At 38.6% G+C, this 26,514-nt stretch overlaps 1 protein-coding gene across 2 annotated transcripts in view; it reads right to left on the reverse strand.

The window, feature by feature from the left end:
* Positions 1-8,614: 8,614 nt before the first annotated feature.
* Positions 8,615-26,514, reverse strand: part of NUCKS1 (nuclear casein kinase and cyclin dependent kinase substrate 1) — a 40,782-nt gene continuing 22,882 nt past the window's right edge. Inside the window, exons 3-7 of one of the 2 annotated variants that reach the window (XM_081025066.1) lie at positions 20,773-20,878; positions 17,810-17,865; positions 15,765-15,917; positions 14,886-15,035; positions 8,615-13,940 (exon numbers count right to left, since the gene is read on the reverse strand). In XM_081025066.1, the coding sequence (XP_080881192.1) occupies positions 13,741-13,940; positions 14,886-15,035; positions 15,765-15,917; positions 17,810-17,865; positions 20,773-20,878 (665 nt within the window). In that variant the 3' untranslated portion in view covers positions 8,615-13,740. The remainder of the gene's footprint in view (positions 13,941-14,885; positions 15,036-15,764; positions 15,918-17,809; positions 17,866-20,772; positions 20,879-26,514) is intronic. The other variant, XM_081025067.1, reaches the window with a different exon arrangement.

Genomic DNA, 26,514 nt, shown 5'->3' on the forward strand with positions numbered 1-26,514 from the left:
TTCCAACCTCCCACCCTCCAAAGTACACACATACTTGATACTCTGCCGGTCTCTGTCTTATACACACACATAGACCACACTTTAAAAAGAAACATTAGGTGCCCTAGAATATATGGGCAACCTTTGAAATCTTGTAGCATGCTGTGGACAGGGGCAAGCAGATGGCTGGACCAGCCCTCGCCATGAGCTATTTCCTAGAGGCACTAACTACCTCGTCATCCTTTTTTCCCTTCTTCAAGTTTCATGTTCACTTTCCATTCACCATCAGCTATTCCCTGCCCCTCCCATGAATGAGACTCCATAGGTCTGTCCTAGGCTGGCAAGTATAGTCTATCCATCTAGATGTGAATGCAAATTCCAGGCCTCCCCTCCCCCACCCCCCACAGGAATCCACTGCAGCCTTAGGCAGGAGGGCTAAGTGGGAGCTCACACCACTCTCCACCCATCAGTTCACATTATTATAGTCCTATTTCCTAGGCAGAGCTCCCATATTAAATGCTTCATGAAGGGTGCTAGTTAACTATCATTTCCACCATGCACCACCCCCACCACCTACCCAGGGAGATCTGACCAACCAAGAGAATGTTGTTCTGAGGCAAGCTTGCTCTGTGCCTTTCCTGATGTTAGAGACCTCTGTCTGGCTCCGTCCGCAAGCACCAAAATGTCCATGAAAAGGCCAGTATAAATAAACACATAGTGCCTGAAGCAAGGCACTTGGACTGGCACAGCGGATAGCAGCCAGGAGCTTTAAGAAAAGGGTGCTTCCCAGACCTTCTTCCCATCCCCTTATTTACCTAGGTGGCACCATCATCCCACCCTCAAGACAAAACAGTCAGAGCAATGTAAATTTCCTTCAGCAACAGGAAGGCAAGGCCCTGTGCTCAGCTGCGGACACTACTCCTTGCTAGGCAGCTTCGCTTCTGACCCTCACAACTGTGAGCAGCAGATGTTACTGAGGCTCAGGGAACGAGTGTGGCTAGCTGGTTAATGAAACCCGGGTCCCTGACTTTCTGTCTAGAGGCTTTTTGGGTTTTTTAAAGTCATATTTCTTTTCAAATTTATTTTTGGTCAATTCACTGCTCCCCAATGCTTCTGCTAGAGGCTAAATAGTCCGGGAAGCAAGTGAAGGGACCAAAACGCTATTGATCAGTGTAGACCTTAGTCAATAAAAAGGTTGCAGAGCATTGTAGTTGTTAGGCTGTGTGTTCTGGGGCACATTATTTAACCACCTCTAGAACTCAGTTTTGTCCTCTGTAAATTGGGGATAGTGATATTACCTGTATCTCATGAGACTATTGTGGACATTCAAAGGTAGAAGGCATGGTAAATGTTCAAGACGATTCCTCGAACATAAGCACTCAAAAACAAGCTCCTGTTATTATTAAGACAATGTTGGAGGAAGAAGTACAAGTTAACAGCCAACATGAGTTTTCCAGGGTGACATGTAGATTATTAAAGGAGGTTATATGCTCCACTCAACATGAAAATCTGTGGTTTGTCAAAGACTTTTCAGGGTCCAGTTGTCTTTCCAGGAAGAAAATGAAAAAGAAGGAAAAACCAAACTCAAAATCAAGGCCTGAATCTGTACGAAGTTCAACAGCAGGCAGCATTCTTAAGTCACAAGATAAAAAGCAAAGGTGACAGAGACGGTGTGTAACAGGGGATTCATTGACAAGAAAAGGGTCGGTTTTATCTCTGGGTCTCCTACAGAGGGAAGAAGCATCCGAGAGTGAAGAAAATTATTTGCAGGAAAGACAAAGAAAGATGCACGCAAAGGATTTAGTTGGTGCTGTTAAGCCAAACCCAGACGGGTACAAGAACTGATGTGCCTCAGTGACATCACCTAGGCCAAGTTGCTTTTTCTAATACAAAGAAAAGGGTAAGGGTTTGGTCTAGCTGATCCTTTGGCATGAGATAAATGAGCAATAGTTCTCCAACTTTAGTGTGCATCAGAACCAACCAGAAGTCTTGTTAAACCCAAATTGTTGGGCCTCACCCCCAGAGTTTCTGATTTAATAGGTCTGGGATGGGGCCGCAGATTTTGTATTTTGAACAAGTTCCCAGCTGTTGGTCTGGAGATCAGATTTTGAGAACCACTGGTTTGAAGTAGTTTTCTATGGGCAGCCAAGATGTGTCAAATTGCAGAATCTTAAATGTCCAGCTCTCTAATACATATAACAGTTGCCTTTAGTTGCTAGCCTTTTACTCTCTTTTATCACAAAAAGAAAATGAAGATGTGTATTCTCAATTAAGAATTTTACGTTGAAAATAGAAAACAAAAACAGAACACCCCAAAACAAAGAACTCTCTCTTGAAAGTCTGATTGACATACACCAGAACTGACTTGGCCTGTCAGGTGAGTAGAGAAAGGGGCTTCCAGAAGCAGGACTCCTTATTCCTCAAGCCAGTCCTTCACCATTAAATGCTTTCATATGGCGTGGTGGGGGCAGGAAGAAGGCTATTCTAGTTTTCAGCTAAGTTTTCTTTTAATACCACACTCTTTAGAGGGATAAAAAATCTAGTTCTCACGACCTTAAATGCCTGACACTTGTCCAGAATGCCTAATGAGGGGGAAGCATGTGTCATACACATTAATAGAACTCAGTCATGGTAATTGGGTTGAGAAATGTGAAAATTTTACTATAGCCAAAATGACCAGTTTTATCTCCTTAAGCTAGATTACGTGACAACAGGGACTTTCAACTTCTGGGAGTTATCTTATCTAAACAAGAAGCACAAACGATTTTTAAAAATCAGATGGAACAGGGGATTACAAGATAACGGGCTCCTGACCAGAACTTCAGTATTTACACAGTCTGACCATTACTCAAGTTATGTAAATCAAATTGATTTTTAAAGGCCTTCTCACTATCTGTTGACATTGGGTCTTTCTTTCCTGAAGACTGAAGAGAATTTGTGGAGGAGGAGGGAGGCATCCATCTTGGAGCTCGTTCCCGGGGTTCAGTCGCCAAGATGCTGTTTGTCTATAAAAGGGTCTCCTGATAGAAGCCCTCCACAAAGTGTTCTAGTGACACTCCGGTATCAAGAGAACACAGGATATCACATGGCATCAGACAGTTCAGTTGACCCTCTGGGTTCTGTCCCTGATAAATAATGGCTCCGATAGATAGTTCTGTGGCTTCCTTTGTGGTATTAAACTTGAAAGACCAAAGATACAAAAATAGGGTGATTTATACACCAAAAATATGCCACTGACAAGTATTTCTAACCAGTTTTCCAGTCCAAATGAGCATTCCTTCATTTGAAATATATGTCCCATAACTAGGAATATAATTTGTAACCATTGGATGAAGTTTTTTTTACTATGAGAAGCTAAAGAAATATTCAAACTCCAATCAGTCCTATGAACTTACACTATCTTAAAAAAACCTTTCACTTGTGCAGATGACTTGGGAGTTACTGTCACTCTTCCCTCCCCTCTAAAACCACTCTAAATTGTGGGCTGGTTAAAGTTTACCCTTTTGCAAGAGTGTTCTTACTAATAAATAACTCATTTGTACTTCCGAGACAAAGCTGAAAGGATTTCAGTTCTGCAGGAATGAGGTTTCCACAGGCGCCAGCCTTGCCTGAAGGGACATTGCTGCTTGTTTGGGGCCGGTTGGTGTACAATGCCAACAGCAAGTCAGGTGCACGAGGGCTTCTTTCCCAGGCGTTAGGCACACACAGCCTCATTCACTCTCACAGTGTCTCTTTGAAGCAGAGGATAATCAGTCGCTTATTATCCCCATTATATAAAAAGGAGAATCTGCAGGGGCTGGGGGGAGATGGGGAAGTGGGTGGGTAGGTGACTTGCCCAAGATCATCCTGTAAACCGATCTGCTTCACCCACCAGCCACAAAGCTTCTCTATGTCAAATATATGGTGATAGGAGAACTGACTCTGGGTGGTGAACACATAATGCAATATATAGATGATGTATTGTAGAATTGTGTACTTGAAACCTTTATAGTTTTGGTGACCATTGTCACCCCAATACATTTTATTTAAAAAATAATTTAAAAATAATTTTAAAAAAAGCTTCTCTAAAGCAGGTCACAAGATGAGGAAAGGCACATAGGGATTCCAATAAAACAAACGAGGGCTACTGCTGTAGTGAACATCACGTGCTATTCTCAATTCTGCTGCTTAACACCTGCTGCACTTTTTATACTTGTACATACACTTCCTGGAATAATACAGTTTTAAATATCTCATGCTTCAGTTCCTTAAACCATAAAAATATCCCAGAAATGGCAATATTCTGAGATTCAAACTCTATCTTAGACTCTTTTCCCTGCTGGGAAGTAAGACAAATCTCTTCATTAGACCACAGGCGGCAATATTTGGTTTGGAATATAGTCACCATAATCTTCATTGTCAATAAATATTGCTGGCTAATTCAGAGATGAACTCTAGAAGCAACAGATGTTCTACGAATTCCCATTTCCACTGTCTGGCATTATTAGTGTATCCCCACCTACGAAGTGTTATTAAAAGATACGGTGAAAGTTTAAATTTAAAACAAATTATTATAGTGAAAGACACATTGCCATTAATCCCCCTAAAAATACTCCCCCTCGCTTTGAACACACTTATCCCATCATTCTTGCCACTTTCTGAAGCAGTTCTGGAAGTCCTCTTTCTCGTCTTTATTTTATCCTCCATCATGACAACTCTCCATGTCACACATCATTTCTGGTACGGCAATTTCTGTCAAATAAAAACATTACCGTGTGTCCTCATCCACCTTATTCACCGGTCTGGCAACTTCTGGTTCTTCCCCAAAGTCAAAATGACCACAAAAGGAAAACATTTTGAATCGATTCAGGACATCGAGGCAGACACGACAGCACAAGTAAAGACATTCACGAAAGAGGACTCCAGAACTGCTGCAGAAAGTGGCAAGAACAATGGGAAAAGTGTGTTTGAAGCGAGGGAGAATATTTTGATGGGGGATTAATGGCAATGTGTCTTTTACTGTAATAATTTTTTTAAATTTAAGCATTTGCTGTACTTTTTTCAAAATCACACCTCATAGACTTAAGTCTCCCAGAGTGGGGCCTCCGGTTCTCAATGACTGCTCAAGGCGTTGCCTTATAAAGGAGAGCGAGTGACCATGAGCCAAATATTAGGTCTTATTGCTTCACTTGAGGGTGTGGGAAGAGAATGAGGGAAAAGCAGGATGAGAAAAGGAAAGTGCTTTGCTGATGGCCCAAGACTGGCCCATTGTGCAAGGTCTAGGACAACAACTACTCTCTTTAACTAGGTGCTGTATCTCCTGTGTCCCTGAGGTTACCCCAGCAGCTCCCTACAATGGAGCTTTGGAATCTAAGCTCTGCATTATTCCAGGTTTACCAGGAAATGCTATTTATCTTGTACTTGAGCCAATTGTGTGACTCTCTACAGGACAGCTGGTTCCCCAACCACTTCTAGGACTACCTGGTTCGTGTATAAACAATATATTTGCCTCAAAAACACTAACCCCATGGAAACTACTCATTCACAAAAATAAAAGAAGGAAAGGTGAGATAGTGGTAAATTAGGTCAGAGGCAGGAGGAAGAACAAACGGGGAGCTTGGCACTTGGAACTGAGACGTGGCATGCATTAGACATGAAGTTAGGTTACTGAAAACCCAGATTATGTTGCAAGATCTAAATAGAATATCAGTTGAGTCCTTCGTGACTCCTAAAGACATTCAGTATCTTATTTATAAAAGAGCTTTGCTATGTCATTACACTTAACCACTTTAGAGGTAAACCCATACTTTAAAAATGCTTAGTACGTTATTCTATTTAGCTAAACTAGTGAACTACAAGAGAACCAATTTATAGTCACAAAGAGAGGATGCAGTGTATGCCATTGTCTCTGCATACTTTCTGAGGGAAAGACAAGTGTTTTGCAATCTACTTTTTATTAATTTTATCACTATACATTCAGTTCGTTGTAGGTGAGAATAACTTCTTACCACATAACCAATCAGCTAATTACCAAACTGGTAGCTATCTTGTCCTAAAATTTAGGCCATCGTTTTTCTTGTTCCAATGACTTTCTACCTCCTTCAGAGCCTTTCCTAACCCATCCACCCTAATCTCTTGTAGCCAGGAAAGTCCTGAGGACACATAGACTACATAGTGCTGTTCCTACCCAAGTGTATCTATTAGACATGTTACATTCCATGTCGGCCAAGAAGTGGTCTCATACATTCTAATAAAAGGACTGTGTGTACACATACACACACACACACACACACACACTCAACTTAACAGCTAAAACATTACCAATAACCGTTACATATAATGTTCCTTGATTTACTTATTTCTGATTTTTAAATCATTTCTGGATGCCAGCTTAGACCTAAATCAAGGCAAACTGTTACTTCCAACGTTTTAATTTATCATATTCTTAAGTAATTATTTGCTTTACTAGGATGGAAACTCTGGCTGCACCCTCTCACTCCCTGACCCCAGAATTAACACAACATGTATTTCACAATATTTGTCCAGGACTTTAATATTGAAACAAGCACACCCATGAGTAATTCCTCCTGGTGGTAGGTAGCCCAGCCAGAGCATGTCAAATGGGTACCTGTCCATTCTATTAAGATAATGGAGGGAAGGGGAAGCACACCATCAAGATAAAGGAACACAAGGTACCACGTTACCTTGAAAGCAAGCCTCAGTATTCATTGTATGTGAACATGTATCAGCACTGCTTGTGCAAGACAAGACTATTGAGCTGGAGGGTGATTTCAAAAGGCAACACCTGTTTCAAACTAGGGCCCAGAATTCACAGCTGCATTTTGAAATCGCAACACATCGTACTTTCCTTTTGGGATGTCATCCACACAGCATTTGGGAGTTGCAAAAAGAGAACATAAGCAGACAGATGTGTATGCATCAAGAGACCGCATTTTGCAGTTAAAATCCAGAAAGCATCACTGCCGCGTACACTCGGGTGTTGAATGGGCACACTGATCACAGAGCCTCTCTAAGCCAAGTAGGTGGGTGTCCCGGTACAGGACGCTGGGCCCCGGGGCAAATGTCTGAAAATGAGACGCGGTAGGCAAAGGGCCGGCGAGCTGAGTATACGGAGGACTAACACTGCCCTCTGCTGGCAGGGGGCAAGGGGTGTATAGTCAAGAAGACCAGTCTTTTCCTGTATAGTTACTACAAGGCATACTCAGACAGTAAAAGCTTTTAAATAAGTTGAAACTTCCTATCTAGAGACCAAAATTCCTATCTAGGAATTTTGAAGTAAATTTAAGTGTTTAATGAGAAATTTTCTTATTTCACTGAAAATAATTTTTTTTCCCATTAAAGCTCTGATGTAACTCATTGAACTGGTTCAAGTATCAGTTAGAGATGCTAAAGAACAGGAAAATGTTCAAAAGATTACCAGGAAGAAGGCTCAAGGGACCCATTTATACAAAATAATGGGAGCTGTGACAATTTAAAGCACACAGAACAATCTGATTCCAACCCGTGTACCACATACTAGCCACATCAAAGCACATCCTACCTGAACCAGTTTATTTTTTACAAAATTGAAGGAACATCTGGCCCATCTCACATTTGTTGGGAAAACTGAATGAAGTAATATATAAATAAACTCTTCATAAACTGCCAAGTGCTGTATAGCTAGTGTTAAATTACTGTATAGTAATGCTCAGGGGTTGGGGTCCAGGAAGCTCCAAATGTTTTTACCAAATCGAACCTCTATGCCTCTGATGTTTGTCCACCTGGTTTTCGAAATCCTTTAAAACAGATTGTATTTCTTCAGCATTTTACTGAAACAAAAATCTGGTATGTTAATCATAAAACACCTACATATTATGAGAAAGAAGGGCTGGTTAACATTCTTCTGAAGTCAACTTTGACCTGGGACAAACAACTCTAAGAAATGATGTCATGGAGGGATAGCCACGGAGGGATAACAGCATGCAGAAAGCATTTAATTTCAAAGTCAAGTTGAGTTTACATGTTAACTAAATATTTGCATGACAAGGCAAGAACATAAACAAGGGGCAGGTTGAAAAAAACCCTACTAACTACATTATCAGTCCAATTCTAAAGGGATCTTTGTATCATTTTCACCACTTAAGAATATTTAACTCTAAAATTGCAAGACAGTGTAGTTTTTATGGGTATTTGAAATTGAATGCTAATGTGTTTTGAGTATAAACATTATCCTTTATTATGAGTGTTTAAAGAACTTTGGCCTCCACACTTCATAATCTTGGATGTGAACAAGAACTTTGCCCTCCACACTTCATAATCTTGGATGTGAACATGAAGAAAAATGCTAACTAGGAATCCTCACGCACCCAGTCGTAAGTTCTTCCTTGACGAAGTTAGTGAATCTGCCTCTTGAATCCAGATTCTGTGAAGTATTAATTACTCCCTTTGATTTTTGACACAAGACATGCTTTCTTTGTTACCAAAAAGAGTGATGGTCACTGTTAGCTTCTAAAGAATTCTTTCAGGAAGCAGTGCCCTCCCCCAAACCCCACCGCAAAGTCAGGCTGGACTGGGAGCTGACAGGCCAAGGTGATCAGCTCTACAGGTCGGTGTATTTGCTTGGGAGTGTTACAAGAAGTACACAGAGCACACATCTGGGTTATAAAAGCCCTTTTATAAAGCCATTTTTAAACAAAACAAAACAAAAAAGTTTACAAAAGAAAAAAAGATACAGAAAAAGAATAACTTGTTTCATATGTCCCAAAAAGAGAAAAAAAAGAAAAATAAAGGGGACAATGCCAACATGCTCAACAATAAAGGGTTCTTTTTTCTTATTTTTTAATACAAAATACAAGCAAAGGATACACATACTTAAAACAGAGCTCAGGAGCAGACACGCAGTCCTGGAAACCCTTCAATAAAAGAAAGCAGGGGTTGTTTTTTCTTTGTCTATGCAGATACATACAGACTGGGATATGTAAAAATTAAGTATCACAAAAGACCACCACACAAGTCTACCAATGCATGTTGCATCTATAATTCACGAACATGGTCAACAAAATCATGTTCACTTCGATCCCATTTCATTTAAATTAAAACTTTTTAAATAAAGTGGTTACATTCAAACTTTAACTTCCTTAGTACCATGCTGCAGATTTCAGCACTGTTAAGGTATTGCAAGAATGCCCAACCCTCTGGTGTATGGTCACATATCTTAGCAACATTGTAGTATGAAGAAAAGGATGCCCTGGTCTCAGCCCATGGACTTATAATTAAATACATGTAAGCAGGTTCCTCTTTTACACTTGCTGCTCAGAACGTAAAAGATTAAGGACTAAAATTAAGGAAGACTGGGAATTTTAGAGCTGGCAAAATGAAGTCTGAATCAAGGCAAACAATTATTGAGAACTTGGCTGCTGCTTAACCTGGCAAGTCTTTCCTTAAATCCAGGAACTAGGTGTATAAGGTTTGCTGCAACATGTTCATGGTAAACAAAACTAAGTAGAGCTCTTATTTACAAATCTTGTAACAAATACTTCTGGAGGAAAAAGAATTCACTAATTTCCAGAAGACAAAGGTTTGCCAGACATATACACACACTCTCTCACACACCCACGCAATACTTCAGGGGGGTTTGTACATGTTATTTAGGGCATAAGCTGAGAACTAGACCCCTACACCCCATTGAAAAAGGAAAAAAAAAATCCCAATTTTACTCTCCCCCCATAAATCTAGAAAACCCTCCCTTCACCCCTGATGTACAAAGTGTATGCACAATGGTGGCATTCCACCAGCCACACAAAGCATGCTCAAACAGATGTCACCAGTTCAGTCACTCCATTGGCATGGCAACAGGCAGGTTTTATGGGACTTTCCCCAATAGTGGTTAATACACAGCACCACTGTGAATTTTGTGAATTAGGTTTTGAAAAAAAGGTGTAGCTTAGGGATTTGGGATTCAAAGAGTCACTTTGCATCGTTTATCCCAAGAGAAAGGGAAAATGGGTTGCAGATTGAAATTTGGCTATAGTTCGATGGCCAAATATTCAAGCAAGAAACTAATTCCCTTTCCAAATAATCCAGCTCCAAGCACAGAGAAAAGGACAATTTCTAACCTGAAGAGCAACCGGCTTGTCAGTTTTCCTGTCCTGTGGCAGGAAATGTGCATTACTGGTTCTGTTTAAGTGTCTAAGTCAGAATGTGGGAAAGACCAGTGCCCAGGTTTCTTCCTTTCCAAATTGGGACGACAGTTTCTGCTTCTCAGTGCAGCTACTGGTGATGCAGACACTCCCATTCTTTGCAGCAGTGACAATGGCCACCAGAGCTTTCACAAAGCTTTCCCTGTTGCTCCAGGAATTAACTTCTGAGCCTGCCTTCCTCCCACTCTCAAAGCATCTCCTAAACTGGTTTGCTTAAAGAAAAGCACTATCCCGTTTCCCCAACCAGTCCTCTAAAATCTACTTATTTGAATGGTCACGGCTAAAAAATATATTTTTTAAAAGTATCCAGTTCAGTTTAGCAGACTATCCCTAAGAGTGGCAAAAACTTTACTGGATGGTAACTTCAAATTCTACTCCTGATTACTAGTTACTTATAAGAAAATGCTATTTGAACCAGTACCAAGAATAAGTATTGAATTGAGGATTGAACCTAGGGCAAACCAGTTATCGTAACAGAAAAATCAGTATCAAACCTCCTTCATGGGAAATCAACTATTCTTGCAGATTAAAAGACATCCACTCTTTACCTCCCTAAGGAGGACACACCCTTTCATTTTCCTTTATGGACTCAGTAGCGAGTGAAGAAATGAAAGGGAGAGATATTTTTAGAAAGGACAAGTGTACCATTACTGAAATTAAAACGTATCCTTTGGGCCCACTCCATTTATTCCAATCTGTGGTGGGGAGGGCTAAAAGCAGCAGCAAGTTACAGATACATCTAATAAGATTTAATAATAGATTTAATAAGATGTAAGCTACCCTAGTAACTTACTATGTCTAGTTGTGTGTGTTGGGAAGTCTAGGGCAAAACAATCTTAAGAACTAGCATGTAGTGTCAGTCAGCCTAGCTGCGGAAATCCATGTTCCGAGGTAAACCTAATAGAGCTAACACAGAGAATTCGCTCAACACCAACAAGACCATCCAAGTTAAAGTCCCACTTCCTGAGCGCTGCAAAACACGCCAGTGAACGCTATTGCCATTTCACCAGAGGCACACGAGAGAAAAGGAGGGAGTTGGCAAGGGCGCTGCCGATGCCAGCCGCCAGCAGTTTATAGCTTGTAAGCCGTCCTGACATCACTATCAAGCCTGACTAGTGAGCACCTGTTTCCAGGTGAGACGCCACAGCTGCCCTCCTATTTGCATGCATAATTTGAGGGGAAGACCAGAGTGTTTTAAATCATCAATACAAAGTGGAGAAAACAAAGGGCATTCAGAGCCTGTCTCACTTGGGGACATAGATTCTTTTGTCCAGTCTAATAGAAATATATAATACATTTTTCAATCCCATGAATTAATTTTTTAAAAAGGGATCCCAAACAAAAAGCCCAACCAAATGCACAGAAGTAACCTAGAAGACAAGATGGCCTCTACAGAATGTGCGCGGATCAGAGTTGTTAGTGCAGATTACTATATTAAAGAGACGGTGTTACATAGAGTACTAAAGCTAAAGTTTTAAAAGACCCCTTCCCCGCAATATTCACAAAAGCCCAAATGTTACTAGGAATGTAAGACTTAAAGTTATAAACCCCTAAAAATAGAAGTGCATGGTGGAAACACTGATAGATCTTACTATATGAACACAAACCTTGTTAAAATTGGATACCTGAACAAACCCACTAAAGCAAACACCCTCATTACCGAGTTCACAACGATAAAGTTAACCATCATGAAAGATAACAATCCAACTGCTACTTATGTTCAAGCTTTGCATTTTTGGCCAAGTACTGAAATCTTCAAATTCATTCTTTAACACATAATGCAACAGTGAAATGACTCTGCTTCGGGTGTTTTTTATTTTAAATAACAGAGTAAGAATATTCCTTAAAGTGTCTTAAAAATCAGAGTAAAAATATTCCTTAAATAACCTTTTGTTCTAGGAACATCTGCAAGAAAGCCATGTTGTCTGAAAAAAAAATGCTGTAATTAAAAGAAAGTAAACCACACATGTTAAGATATTCAGAAAGCAAATTTAGATAAAGGCAGGTTACACTGCACTAACTTTTCAACTTCTTAGCACACGATGGCCCCTATCCTTTGCTTCCAGAAGCTCATGGTAACAGAATATGGAGGATCAGACTTACAGATCTAAGCCGACTGCTCTCATAAGGCATGTAAAAAGTCTGTTACCAACTGTACATAAGCCTCCTGAATGTATGCTTTCTCTAGCCCTGCGGGGCCCCTTCAACTCCCGCTTTAAGCAACATGAGCAGTAAGCAGGGGCACCAGTAAAACGACAAAAGCAAACTGAATAGTGTGGAAGCAGCATTTAACACACTCCCATCAAGCACAGGATGTGAAGTAATGGAGCCAGGGCCAGGAGAAGGCATGTCCTATAGCAGGGCTGGTAGGCACCAGGGGACGGTGTGCAGTGGGATCCTACTCAGTAGCAGGAAGCCGAGAGACGCACTTCATCCCGTGCTGCTATAAAGAAATGGGCAGATAGGTGTATGAATAGGAAAAATGTTCTATTCCCAATAAAAACTGAGCATGGTTCATGAGATCTTAATGCACATTTTATGGCATAAAAGAATTTCAATTGTTTTTATAAAGGAAACATCTCAAGTCTTTTGTGAATGAGTTTCACATTAACCGGTACTTTATTTGCTTAAAACCTAAACATTGTCAGTTTGAGAAGACGTCCACTGTGATGTATAGTTCTTGCCATTGAAATCCTAGGGTTATTATTTTACTCTTGGTAAAATTTTATCCAAGAAACAACAGATACATATATATTTTAAAACATGAATCATTAGAGAATGAAACAGGAAATTAAGAGTGATTTAAGTTTTGGTGGCCCTTGTTTTTTCTTTTTTAAGTTCCTTAAAGAATGTAGCAGGATAAAAGGACCACTGGCTCTGAGTCTCTTTGAGATAACAAGTGATGGAAAAAATACCCCCAAAAACCACACCCTCAAACAAGGTCAGGTAACCCCATTCCCTGTTCTGCCCCCAAGGTAAAAAATATGGATGCTTTTAGTAACAATTCAGAATTCATCTTTTCCTACCTGCCCCATCAGTGGAAGTTTAGTCATGATTTTTTCAGACATCTATAGTTGCGTATATAGATATATAAACTTGTATAAGATGACAACTGATTTTTTTAAAAAGTCCAAGTAGAGAAAGAAACAATCATTTTAAACTAAAACCCTTCTATGTTTTTTGATTACTGCTCAACTTCCTACCATTTAGCAAAAAGCAACATTTCCATAGTGTTCATGTCAAATCTTATTGTTTTACAACTGTGGTATACCTTCCATTAAAAATAAAAAGATGAAGCAGTCAATCCAGTGATTAATTTGACATGGCTTTCATTGGAAAGGGAGGGGGGAAGAGAGGGTGGTGGCAAAGAGAAGACTAATAGACAAAAAGGTAAATTAAACATACAATGGTTTCCTTAAAAAAAAAGAGAGAAAATGTTACTTTTAACAAAAGGGAAAAAAGCACTGAAAGCCCATGAGTCAAGCCATAGCCAAAACCATGTTCTATCTTAAGTAGGTTTTCTTTTTTTCCTTTTTCCCCCCCTCTTTTTTTAATAAAATCTCTCCCCAAACCACCATCACTTTTAATCCTCCCCAGATGGGGCTTCATCTTCGGACCCTTCATCTCCGGACTTCTCAGGTGGAGGGCTTGCACATGTTTTCTTTTCTGGAGGGCTTTCCGGTTCCTCATCTTCTTCTTTGGGAGAAGGAGTCTTTTCCTTGGAGGCCTTTGAAGCTGTGGGGCGGCCCACTCTCCCTTTGCCTTTCACAGGACTTGGCGTCACTAAGAGAAAAAAAGTACCAATGTGGAAAAGGGAAGAGAAGAAAATGTCTTTAATAAAAGTGAGCTACAACCCCCACCCCGTCCCAACCAATCTGTAAGAATAAAATCTATAAAGACAACACCCAAAACTTACTAAAACATCATGGTGGACATGGTTTCCAATCACCTCTGCCCAGCACTGTAATGTTGTTAGCAGTAATCCTTATAATAAAGCAACAGGATGCTACGGAAACTGATCATTCTTAGTGGCTTGTGAAACTAAAAGTTGTTTATGTTTAAAAAGTGGGTCAAGAAGAAGAAAGGATATGACAATCTGAGTAGAAATGGAAGCCATCAAATAACTTTTGATAGTTCCAGGATTTCCAATAAGAGTGATGAATAAAAGGTTTAAAAATCACCAGTTCTATTTGCCAGAATAAAAAAAGCAAATATAGCTTTCTGATTTAATGACAAACTTAGCTCTAAGAGAGTATCTGACGGAAACTACAAGGGCTCAAGGAAAATGAATGTACGTCGTCAAGTGTGGTTTTGTTCTGCTAGCACAGAGGATGATGTAGGGATCAGAACATAGAACTGAAATGTATTACGTAGGTGTGCGTTCCCACAATTTCAAGTCTTCACTAGCTGCTGGGAATGGAATCTTGGTGGGGAAGAAAGAGCAGTAATGGCTACGTTGACACAGTGTTTCTAACACCTTGCCTAACATGCTTAGGTCATTCCTAAATCTTGCTTATGTACAAGAGTGCTAAGCCAGCAGACTCGTAGTCGGGCTAAAGTCCTTATTACTAACTAAATGATATTTCCAGGTGTAGGAGAGAGGATCCTTTCAGAATTAGTTTATTCTTGATTAACTACGTGGCCAATGCCAAGCTAATGAAGAATTTCTGTAGAGAAAGTTTATTGGTTTTTGAAATTTTTTAAAGCAGTAATTTAATTTCAGTTCACCTGTAGCCTTTAGCCTGGGTTTGGGCATTTTCTTTTCTTTTCTCTCAGGTTTGGACTTCTTAACCATCTTTTTGTTTTTCTTTTTTGAACTGCCATAGTCACTATCATCGTCATCTTCCATTAGAAAATCTTCATCGCTGCCGGAATCTTCTGAGAGGAAAGAAGAATTTCAACGTCCAACTTAATGTATACATCCTTCCAAGCGAACAAAGGGAGAGAGTGCAAAGAATGACTGGAGGATGGGAGTTGGGAGTCAAACCCTCTTGGATTCTATTTGTTGCTGTACTACCAATTTGGTTGGAGTTGTCACTGGCCCCACCTGTAAAATGGATTTAGCATGCACATGAAGGTTATATGACTGACTTGTTTGAAGAGAAGCTTGAAAAGAGGAAGAGACAGAATTTAATATCATTTCCATATAGTACTGGAGAGACCAGGGAAATGAAACAAAATTGACTTGGTGTGTTTGGCCCAACGATGAATAAATGAAACAAGAAAACTACATGTAAAATAATACATGTAACTAATTAATCTGAGTAACCTGCGAAACATCTAAATTTTGTTAATAACATTTTTTTGTCAGGAAAGGAGGTCTACATCATTTTCCACCAGGCTAAAATACAAATTTTAATCATAGCAATGACCATGTAACTCTTACTCTAACAGTTGTTCATTAAGTATTTGAGTACAAATGATGGGCAGCATAATCAAGAAAATCTTTGAACCTTTTAAAATATCAACAGATATCAAAACTGTCATCTGTTCTAACAGTGAGTAATTTAGGGGATCGTTTGTAACATTTAGCATCCACAAAAATGCCGAAATAATCGAGGTCACAACCTACAATCATGACCAAAGTAACAAGCCAACTTTACGTACTCTCCTGGAATGGTGCCTCATCCTCTTCTTCTTGTTCTTCTTCACTGCCCACATCTTCCATGAGCATCTCTCTCTGTTTAGAAGCTGCTTTAGACGCTGCCTGCCGTTGTTGGCGCACATTTTTATGATCTTCTTTTTCATCTTCACTGTCCTCTGCAATATCAAAGTTATGATGCAATGATCCAAGAGTTTTGTTTATTTCACAGCTAACTAAAAAGCCAAGATGAGATATAACCGGCAACTTTATTTCATTAAAAAAAGGATAAAGTCTATGCTTTACAATTCCCACAAAAGAGGAGCTAAAATTTAAAGAATAAACTTGAATAAGATTACGTACCCCACTATTACATGTAAAATAACTTAGGCATGTAGTTTTAAATAATAATAAAGCAAATTTAGGTGTGAACACATGCCTTCTGTAACACACTTTAAACTTATATCATTGCTTTGCCCTAAAATTCTCAATTACATTTAAATATATGTTCACAGCTTTTAGAAACTGAAGTTAAATATTTTTAAATAGAAGAGGGGAAGACTATCTTTCAATTGTATTTATTCTAAGATACAAAACATCTGTAGATCTTAAAATTAGGCAAAACTATCCTTTTCAAGGAGTGAGGTGTGGTCATTTTAATTTAGAAGAGATTGAGGGAAATCTTTAAAGCACATATTTAAATCAATTAGATCATAATACAAGTTTATAAAAATTACTTTCATATGCTATAGTTTGTCAATTAAAAAAAAATTCAACAGAGTTGTATTTGTGAATAAATCTGGTCAAAGGGGAGGCTGACGGCTTACTGGCTCTATCTAGATCAAGGTCTACTTGTGTTGGTCTCTACCTACAGCCCTTTGCCTGGACTTGAGACTCCCTTATTCTGTTCAAGTTTAGCTGTTTCTGTTCTAGAAGCACTGTAGTCCTAGAAGCCTTGCATGGGTCCATGTTCAAGCATCCCTTTTACTGCCAAAAACCTCATCTAGAGACAAATAGACACAGGGAATAAGAGCTGACTCGGTAAACTCAAAATTAAACCTACCTGGTAGGAGCTATGCTTAGTGCTAGTGCAGAGTTGTTTCTCTTGAGAAGTGCTCAATAAACTAATAAATGCAAGAGATTCAAATTAAAGTGCATGAGGCAGATGAATAAAACTGCATATTATATTATCGTAACATCACTAGATAGTACAAAAGGTTAATACAATTTGTTTTTTCCAATTTCCACAGTCAGGTAGCAGACTTGAAAAGGAATGAAAGCAAAACAGCCCAGTGGAGCGCATTCGGTGGAACTCTGTCTACCCTCCACATACCAGCTGAATAGCAGTATACTTTTAAAGGGAGATCCAGGAAGGCAAATGCAGGGGACTGTAGGTCAAAACTAAAGTGGTTGGGAGAAATATGGAATAAACTCTCAATTCTCAGAAGGGTTCAATTTAAAATAGTAATAATAAATACCAACAGTAAGTAATCAAGATTTAATACTTTCTTTGGCCATGGAGTATACTCATCAATTCTTTTAAATTAAAATTCTTGCAGAAAAAAGTGTTCCCTGTGGCTACTGTTTCAAAGGATTACTTCCCAGCTAAAAAAAGAGTAGGACTGAAACTAACCTTTGTTTGCTTTTCAACCCAGAGTTGATCACTTCCCTCTTTTTATGCCTCTATTTCACTTAGCATTATATACGTTCTTATTATTCTATTTAGTTTCATGTCTTTTATATGTTCATATAAATGGTTTTCAATCTTGACTATGCATAAGAATAATCTGTAAGTACTTAAAAAACAAACAAACAAACAAAGCCCCAGCGTCCCACCTAGACCTACTGAATCAGAAATCCTGGAGTGGGAAGGAGCATAAGTATGTCAAAAAAAACCGTGGATGACTGTCATTAACCAGGATTTAGAATCACTATAAGCTCTTCAAAGATGGGAACATCTGTGTAATGCCAGTATTTATAATAGCGCCAGGAATTACTGTAAAACTGTTTATTCAAGTGTCCAATGAATAAATTGAAAATTATACCTATTACATTAAAAATTGTTTATTACCAGCTGAGTGAGAATCATCTTTCTTGGTCTTCACATCTTTTTCTTCTGAGTCCTCACTATAAGGGGAAGGAGTAAAATGTTTAAAAGTTATCAGATCAAAATCTAATTGAATGTAGATCTCTGGTATCTGACTGGAAGAACACTGAAGAAAACGTCCTTTATACATAAAATATTCAGACAGATGCTGAGAAGTAAAGTTGCTTCCATTATTTCTCTATTTTACAGGGATGCTGGTGAATCAGCACAATTTTATCTACTTTTGGAAAACACTGCTTCCAAAGACCCCAAGGGAAAAAAGAAGGTATCTCAACACAGTCTGAAAATTTCTCGCCTGTGCATAAGGCCTAGTTCATAAGAAAAAAATTCTTTGTTAGAGGCAGAATATAAAAATACTACAATTATATAATGTCTCAATGGTGGTGAAGTAGGCAAATAAATGGAGAGCACCAAATACAGATGCAAAAAAAAATCTAAATTATTAAAGGAAATTGGAATTCAGTTATATAAATTAAAATACGCCTAAAAATTTATCTAAAGCAAAATGAAAATAAATCAATTAAGTAAATATTTCTATATATCAGAAACATGAGCACATTGGCCTGCCTTGTATCACAGAGAAAATAAAGTGAGATCAAAATCACCACAAAGTAAAATACGGAGGAGTTTCCAAGTTTTATGAAACAATTTTTAAAGTCACAAAAATACACATTTTATGTCCTCACAAATCGTAACTTGGGACTCTGGGTTCTAGTGTCTCATCTTTGTAATTAGTTTTATGATCTCAGGCAAATCATTTGGTACGCTTCTTCAGTGCTAAAATTTTATGATTCCATGAGAAATTCTGACAAATGAAAAAAGAAACTCTCATACATAAAAACTGCTTTCATAGCTTTCCTTTCTCTAACAGCAGGTATTCTAAATCTCTTTTGGTATTTCCCATAACGTAGACCACATTCAAATGACAAACTACTGAACCCAAGATTACTAAATTAAGAGAAAACTAAACATATTTCTTTACTAAGCAATCGATCCAAGAAACACTGTAATTCTGAAACGTGTGACTGCTCTATATAAATGTTTTTATGCCAAATAAGCATTTAATTCACAAGTCTTTGACAATGATAAAGAATTATATTATTTTGTCTAGTTCTTGAGTTTATAGAAGCAATTAATCCTCGAGTCCCATTACATCAAAATCAACTAAAAGCTGAACTATCAAGTAAAGACCAAGAGAAAAATCAACATAATATGGTCTGAGGGAATAAACATATAAGGCACTTAATACAAATGGCAATAAAAGCTATATTTATTTTCAACCATTCCTGACACTTGGGAAAGAAAAATAAAACCAAATGACTATAACAAGGAAAAATTTAGGCTAGATATCAATTACATTGAAGAGACATTATAATAGGCCACAAAGAAGCTCGCTCCTAGAAGAAATATAACTAACAAATATAATGAAAGTTCTAAGTTGGGCTATTATATAAAACTGGATTAGAGATATACTGTGCAACTATGAAAGACTTGTCCCCATAGTATAATTTTGCCTTATTTTTCCTCAAAACCACGTTTCTGAAATTCTCCAAGAAAGAAAATACTAGAGGTTAGCGATACAAGCAAACAAACAAAAAAAATACTGTAGTTAGAATTTAGTATATATTTAATACTACTATTTCTACAAATTTAGCATCCTTAAATGGAAAGAATGGAAAGACTTCTGCCTGGGACTTTATTATAGTGATTTTAGTGCTTGAAGGTAAGTAGGTAACTAGTAAGAAATATTACTTCATATCTTTGAACTTCTCATATTTAAAAAATGGACTTCCGAGATAGCAGGTTGGCTCAGTTGGTTTGAGCACAGTGCTCATAACACCAAGGTCACCGGTTCGATTCCCATATGGGCCAGTGAGCTGCGCCCTCCGCAACTAGACTGAAAACAACGACTTGACTTGGAGTTGTTGGGTCCTGGAAAAACACATTGGTCCTTAATATTTCCCAATAAAAAAGTCTAACAGACATGGTTGCAAAACCTGTTGGCCTATCTGATGGGTAATCTTTCAGTTAATACTACTTTCCCTAATAAAGGTGTTGTGAGAATTAAATGATAATGAATATAAATTAGCACATACTAGAGACTAGCACATATCATAAATGGTAGCTATCACCATCATCAAGGAGGTTTTACAGTTATGCCACACTGAGTATGAGAGTGTATGTGTATACTTGTAAGAGCAGAGACAAAAGTTGCAATACCCTGGTCTCGTGAGGGAATTTTAGTTAAAATTACAATTTGTCTGAACTCATTTATAAAACTAAGGGAAACTGCCCAAAATGATTCAATTATCTAAACAAAGCAGAACTGATTATAGACAGTAAAACTCGGCAGACTATACAACTTAAAATTCTATAAGCTTTGGTTATGATTCTACCAGTGATTTGTGACTGAATGAGAAAAGTCCACTCGTCATTTGCTATCGCTACAATGAAAACATCAATACTAACCTTAGGTAACAAATTACGTACTTAATCTTTCTGCTTATGTACAGAGGTTTGGGTAGCAACAAAGGCATTCTTGGAGATCACCTTGGATTCCGATTGAGTTCAAGCAAGCCTCAAGACCTTAAAAAGGCTAACCTCTAGACTCAGAAGCACTGCCTAAGATGAAATATGCAAAACAACATTAAATAGACCACGAGTGCCTTCCAAAATAAATGAAGATTCCACCAATTTACAGATCAGAAAGTACCCTCATCTCAGAGTGGTAGACAGTGTAAGCAGGAACAAATTAACAATGCCGGGGCCAGCCCGGTGGCGCAGGCGGTTAGAGCTCCGTGCTCCTAACTCCAAAGGCTGCCGGTTCAATTCCCACATGGGCCAGTGGGCTCTCAATAAATAAATAAATAAATACTCAGATATTAAAAAAAAAAAAAGTATAAAAAAAAATTAACAATGCCTCTTACCTATCTTCCTGTGAATTCTTTCCAGATCGCCTCTTATTTTTAGCTTCTCGGGGAGATGATCGAATTTTCTTAGCTGGAGGACCTGAATCTCTTCCATAATCTTCATCTAAACAGAGCATTTTTCAAATTCAGTGAACTGTATTATGGTTTCTACATGTAGAAATTACCATTCACTTACTGAGATAATTATCTCTCATGCTATTTAAATGGTGAGGGGGCAGGATTTCCCAAATGATTTTCTCATTTAAAAAAAAATAGAGAGTTGGGAAAAAATGGCGGCGTGAGGTGAGCCTCTGTAGCACTCCCCTGGAATTTACAACGAATCGGACAACAATAACTCCACAAAGGACTCCCTGCACAGCAGACAGGCAAGTCGAAGAGGCCCACTACTGAATTCACCTCCAGGTGGGTGAATCGCGCGAGCGGGGGAGGAGGGAGAGAAGTGCGGAGACGGAGCCTCGCGGGCGCAGGACACAGACCTAGCTCAGTGCTCGGAGCCCGCTGCTCCCGGATCTTCCGCAGCTGCGGGAGAGGGAAGGACTCGGACTGCTAGGGCTCCGCTTACGGCCCACAGGGCTGAGGGGGCAGCATATAGTACGGCTGAACCCAACGCTCCCGGCAGCAAAGACTGAGGGAAGAGGGCTGAAATCGGTGGTTTAAGCCCTCACTGCCGAGCGGAGAACGGAAGCCTTAGGCACGGAGACTAGCCGCCCCCTCCCTACCCTCCCAGAGCTCGCCCCGCCCCCACCTGCCCGGTGCTAGAAGCGATAAAGTAGCAGTGTCGGATCAAAGGACAGAATATTTGCTGCTCTGAGAACTGTGGACCGCAGACACAGATTCGCAGCTCAACTAGTTCCGGCAAAGGGGAGGGAGCTGTGGAAGCAGGACCGGCTGTGGTGGTGGTTGCCGCCATTGCTCTGGGCCACCTCTCACAACTCACCCCGCCCCTGGCCCCACCTATCTGGGCGGATCCCTGCAGGAGTAAACAGAACTGCTGAAACAAACGGGCTCTGAATCTGGTGTAGAAAGAGCTTTGGAACTCCAAAAGCTCTTCGCATACCTATCAACCTGTTGCAGAAGACACTCCTGTAGATGTCTAGGAAGAGAAATAGTAAATCAGTGATTGCCATGAATAACCAAGGCAACAAGATAGCTCAGAAAGAAAGTGAAAAGTCTCCAGAAAAGGAACTTAGAGATATGGACCTTTGTGATTTAAATGACAGAGAATTCAAGATCGCAATTCTGAAAAAACTGAACGAGATGCAAGAAAACACAGAAAGGCAGTTTAATGAACTCAGAAACACAATCAAAGAACACCATGAGCATTTTACAAAAGAGATTGAAATCTTGAAAAAGAACCAAATAGAATTTCTGGAGATTAAGAACTCAATAGAAGAAATTAACAATAAAATATCCAGCTTAGGTAGTAGAGTTGACCAGATGGAGGAAAGAATCAGTGGCATCGAAGATAGGAACCTGGAATTTACACAGATGGAAGAAAGAGACTTGAGACTTAAAAGAAAAAAGAACTCTACAAGAACTTTCTGACTCCATCAGAAAGAGCAATCAATATAAGAATAATGGGCATACCAGAAGGAGAAGAAAGAGAGAAGGGAAAAGAGAATATATTCAAACAAATCGTCGATGAGAACTTCCCAAACTTGTGGAAAGAACTGGATCCTCGAATCCAAAAAGCAAATAGAACACCTAATTACCTCAATCCCAACAGGCCTTCACCAAGGCACATTGTATTGAAGCTGTCTAAAATCAATAACAAAGAAAGAATTCTGAAGGCAGCCAGGGAAAAGAAGACGGTAACTTACAAAGGAAAGCCCATTAGATTATCATCAGATTTTTCAGCAGAAACTCTACAAGCGAGGAGGGAATGGAACCAAATATTCAAATGATTGAAAGAGAGAAATTATGAGCCAAGAATAATATATCCAGCAAAGATCTCCTTTAGATATGAAGGAGGAATAAAGACCTTTCCAGACATCCAAAAGCTGAATTTTCTAATACACGACCTGCATTACAAGAAATACTAAAGGAGGCTATTAGACCACCATCAACAGGGACAACTTGTGGCAACCAAAACATAAAAAGGGGGAGAGTAAAGGCCTGAACTGGAATATGGGAATGGAGAAAGTAAGCGTGCTGAAGAAACTGGAATACTCTAAATATCAAACTTTGTTTTACATAAACTTAAGGGTAACCACTCAAAAAACATCCAGAACTGAAATATATACTGTAATAAAAGAAGAAACAGAGGGAAACATCATAGAATACCACCACACAGAAATAACAGACAACAACAAAAAGGCAAAGAAACAATGGAGACACAGCCTTACCATAAAACTAAAGACAGAATGACAGGAAATCCTCACATATTAATAATCACCCTAAATGTAAATGGACTGAACTCACCAATAAAGAGATACAGAGTAGCAGATTGGATCAAAAAACTAAACCCAACCATATGCTGTCTACAAGAGACACATCTCAGCTACAAGGACAAGCATAGACTCAAAGTGAAAAGGTGGAAATTGACACTCCAAGCAAATGGTACCCAGAGAAAATCAGGTGTAGCCATAATGATTTCCGATGAAACAGACTTCAGGGTGAAAAAGATAACAAGAGACAAAGATGGACATTTCATAATGGTAAAGGGGACTATACAACAAGAAGACATAACAGTCATCAATATTTATGGCCCCAATCAGGGAGCACCGAAATATACCAAGCAACTACTAACAGAACTAAAGGGAAAAATTGACCAAAACACAATTATACTAGGGGACTTAAATACATCATTGACAGCTATGGATAGATCATCCAAAAGAAGATAACGAAATAGCAGCCCTAAATGACACATTAGATGAAATGGACATAATTGACATATATAGAGCACTTCATCCTAAAACATCAGACTATACATTTTTTTCTAGTGTACATGGAACATTCTTAAGGATAGACCATATATTGGGACACAAAATCAGCCTCAGCAAATTTAAGAAGATTGAAATCATACCAAGCATATTCTCTGATCACAAAGCTTTGAAATTGGATATCAACTGCAAAAAGAAAGCAGGAAAAAACACAAATACATGGAGATTAAACAACATACTTTTAAAGAACGACTGGGTCAAAGAAGAAATTAGAGGAGAGTTCAAAAGATACATAGAAACAAATGACAATGAAAATACATCCTACCAAAATTTTTGGGATGCCGCGAAAGCAGTTTTAAGAGGGAAATTTATATCATTACAGGCCTATCTCAAGAAACAAGAAAAATCCCAAATAAATAACCTCATGTTACACCTTAAAAAACTAGAAAAAGAAGAACAAGCGACACCCAAGGTCAGCAGAAGAAAGGAAATAACAAAAATCAGAGCAGAACTAAATGAAATAGAGAACAAAAAGACAATAGAAAAAATTAATGTGACAAAAAGCTGGTTCTTTGAAAAGATTAGCAAAATCGACAAACCCTTGGCTAGACTCACTAAGATAAAAAGAGAGAAGACACTAATTAACAAAATCAGAAATGAAAAAGGGGAAGTTATCACGGACACCACAGAAATACAAAGGATTATCCAAGAATACTATGAAGGACTATATGCCACCAAATTTAATAACTTAGAAGAAATGGACAAGTTCTTAGAAACATATAGCCTTCCAAGGCTGAATCATGAAGAACTGGAAAATCTTAACAGGCCGATCACCAGTAAGGAAATTGAATCAGTCATCAAAAACCTTCCCAAAATCAAAAGTCCTGGACCAGATGGCTTCACCAGTGAATTCTACCAAACCTTCAAAGAGGATCTAATACCAATCCTGCTCAAACTCTTCCAAAAAATTGAAGAAGAGTCAGTACTCCCTAACTCATTTTATGAGGCCAACATTACCCTGATACCAAAACCTGGTAAGGACAACACAAAAAAAGAAAACTACAGACCTATATCTCTGATGAATACAGATGCTAAAATCCTAAACAAAATTCTAGCAAATCGAATACAACAATGCATTAAAAAGATTATTCATCACGACCAAGTGGGGTTCATCCCCGGGGCACAAGGATGGTTCAACATTCGCAAATGCATCAATGTGATACATCACATAAACAAAATAAAGGACAAAAATCATATGATTCTATCAATTGATGCAGAAAAAGCATTTGATAAGATACAACATCCATTTATGATTAAAACACTTACTAAAATTGGTATAGAAGGAAAATACCTCAACATAATAAAGGCCATATATGACAAGCCCTCAGCTAACCTCATAATTAATGGTGAAAAGCTGAAGCCCTTTGCTCTACGTTCAGGAACACGACAAGGTTGTCCCCTATCACCTCTGCTTTTCAACATAGTGTTGGAAGTCCTCGCCAGAGCTATCAGGCAAGAGAAAGAAATAAAAGGCATCCAAATTGGGAATGAAGAAGTTAAATTGTCACTCTTTGCAGATGACATGATGCTATACATAGAAAACCCTAAAGACTCCACCAAAAAGCTATTAGAAACAATCAATGAATATAGTAAAGTTGCTGGCTACAAAATCAACGTACAAAAGTCCATTGCTTTCCTATATACCAACAATGAAATCTCAGAAAAAGAGATAGAAAAAACAACTCCTTTTGCAATTGCAGCAAAAAGAATAAAATACCTAGGAATAAACTTAACCAAGGATGTGAAGGATTTATATGCTGAAAACTATAAGACATTTCTGAAAGAAATTGAAGAAGACACAAAGAAATGGAAAGACATTCCGTGCTCATGGATTGGAAGAATCAACATAGTTAAAATGGCCATATTACCCAAAGCCATATACAGATTTAATGCAATCCCCATCAAAATCCCAATGGCATTTTTTAAAGAAATAGAACAAAAAATCATCAGATTTGTTTGGAACCACAAAAGACCCCGAATAGCCAAAGCAATATTAAAAAAAAAGAACAATACTGGAGGTATCACACTCCCTGATTTTTCCTTGTACTACAGGGCTACAATAATCAAAACAGCTTGGTATTGGCGGAAAAACAGACACATAGACCAATGGAATAGAATTGAGAACCCAGAAATAAAACCACATAAATATGGACAGATAATTTTTGACAAAGAAGCTAAAAACATACAATGGACGAAAGACAGCCTCTTCAATAAATGGTGCTGGCAGAATTGGATAGCTACGTGCAAAAGAATGAAACTGGACTGCTATCTGTCACCATGTACCAAAATTAATTCAAAATGGATCAAAGACTTAAGCATAAGACCTGACACAATAAACTGCATTGAAGAAAACATAGGTACTAAACTTATGGACCTTGGGTTCAAAGAGCATTTTATGAATTTGACTCCAAAGGCAATGGAAGTAAAAACTAAAATAAACAAATGGGATTATATGAAACTGAAAAGCTTCTGCACAGCAAAAGAAACTATTGACAAAATAATGAGGCAACCAACTGAATGGGAGAAGGTTTTCGCAAACAGTTCCTCTGATAAGGGGCTAATATCCAAAATATACAAGGAACTCATGAAACTCAACAACAAAAAAACAAACAACCCAATTGAAAAATGGACAGAGGACCTGAAGAGACATTTCTCCAAAGAGGATATACAAATGGCAAATAGACATATGAAAAAATGCTCAACATCGCTAATCATCAGAGAAATGCAAATGAAAACCACAATGAGATATCACCTCACCCCAGTCAGAATGGCTTTCATCAACAAAACAAATAGTAAC

This window comes from Rhinolophus hipposideros (genome assembly GCF_964194185.1).
Source record: "Rhinolophus hipposideros genome assembly, chromosome: 19".
Lineage (NCBI taxonomy): Eukaryota > Metazoa > Chordata > Mammalia > Chiroptera > Rhinolophidae > Rhinolophus > Rhinolophus hipposideros.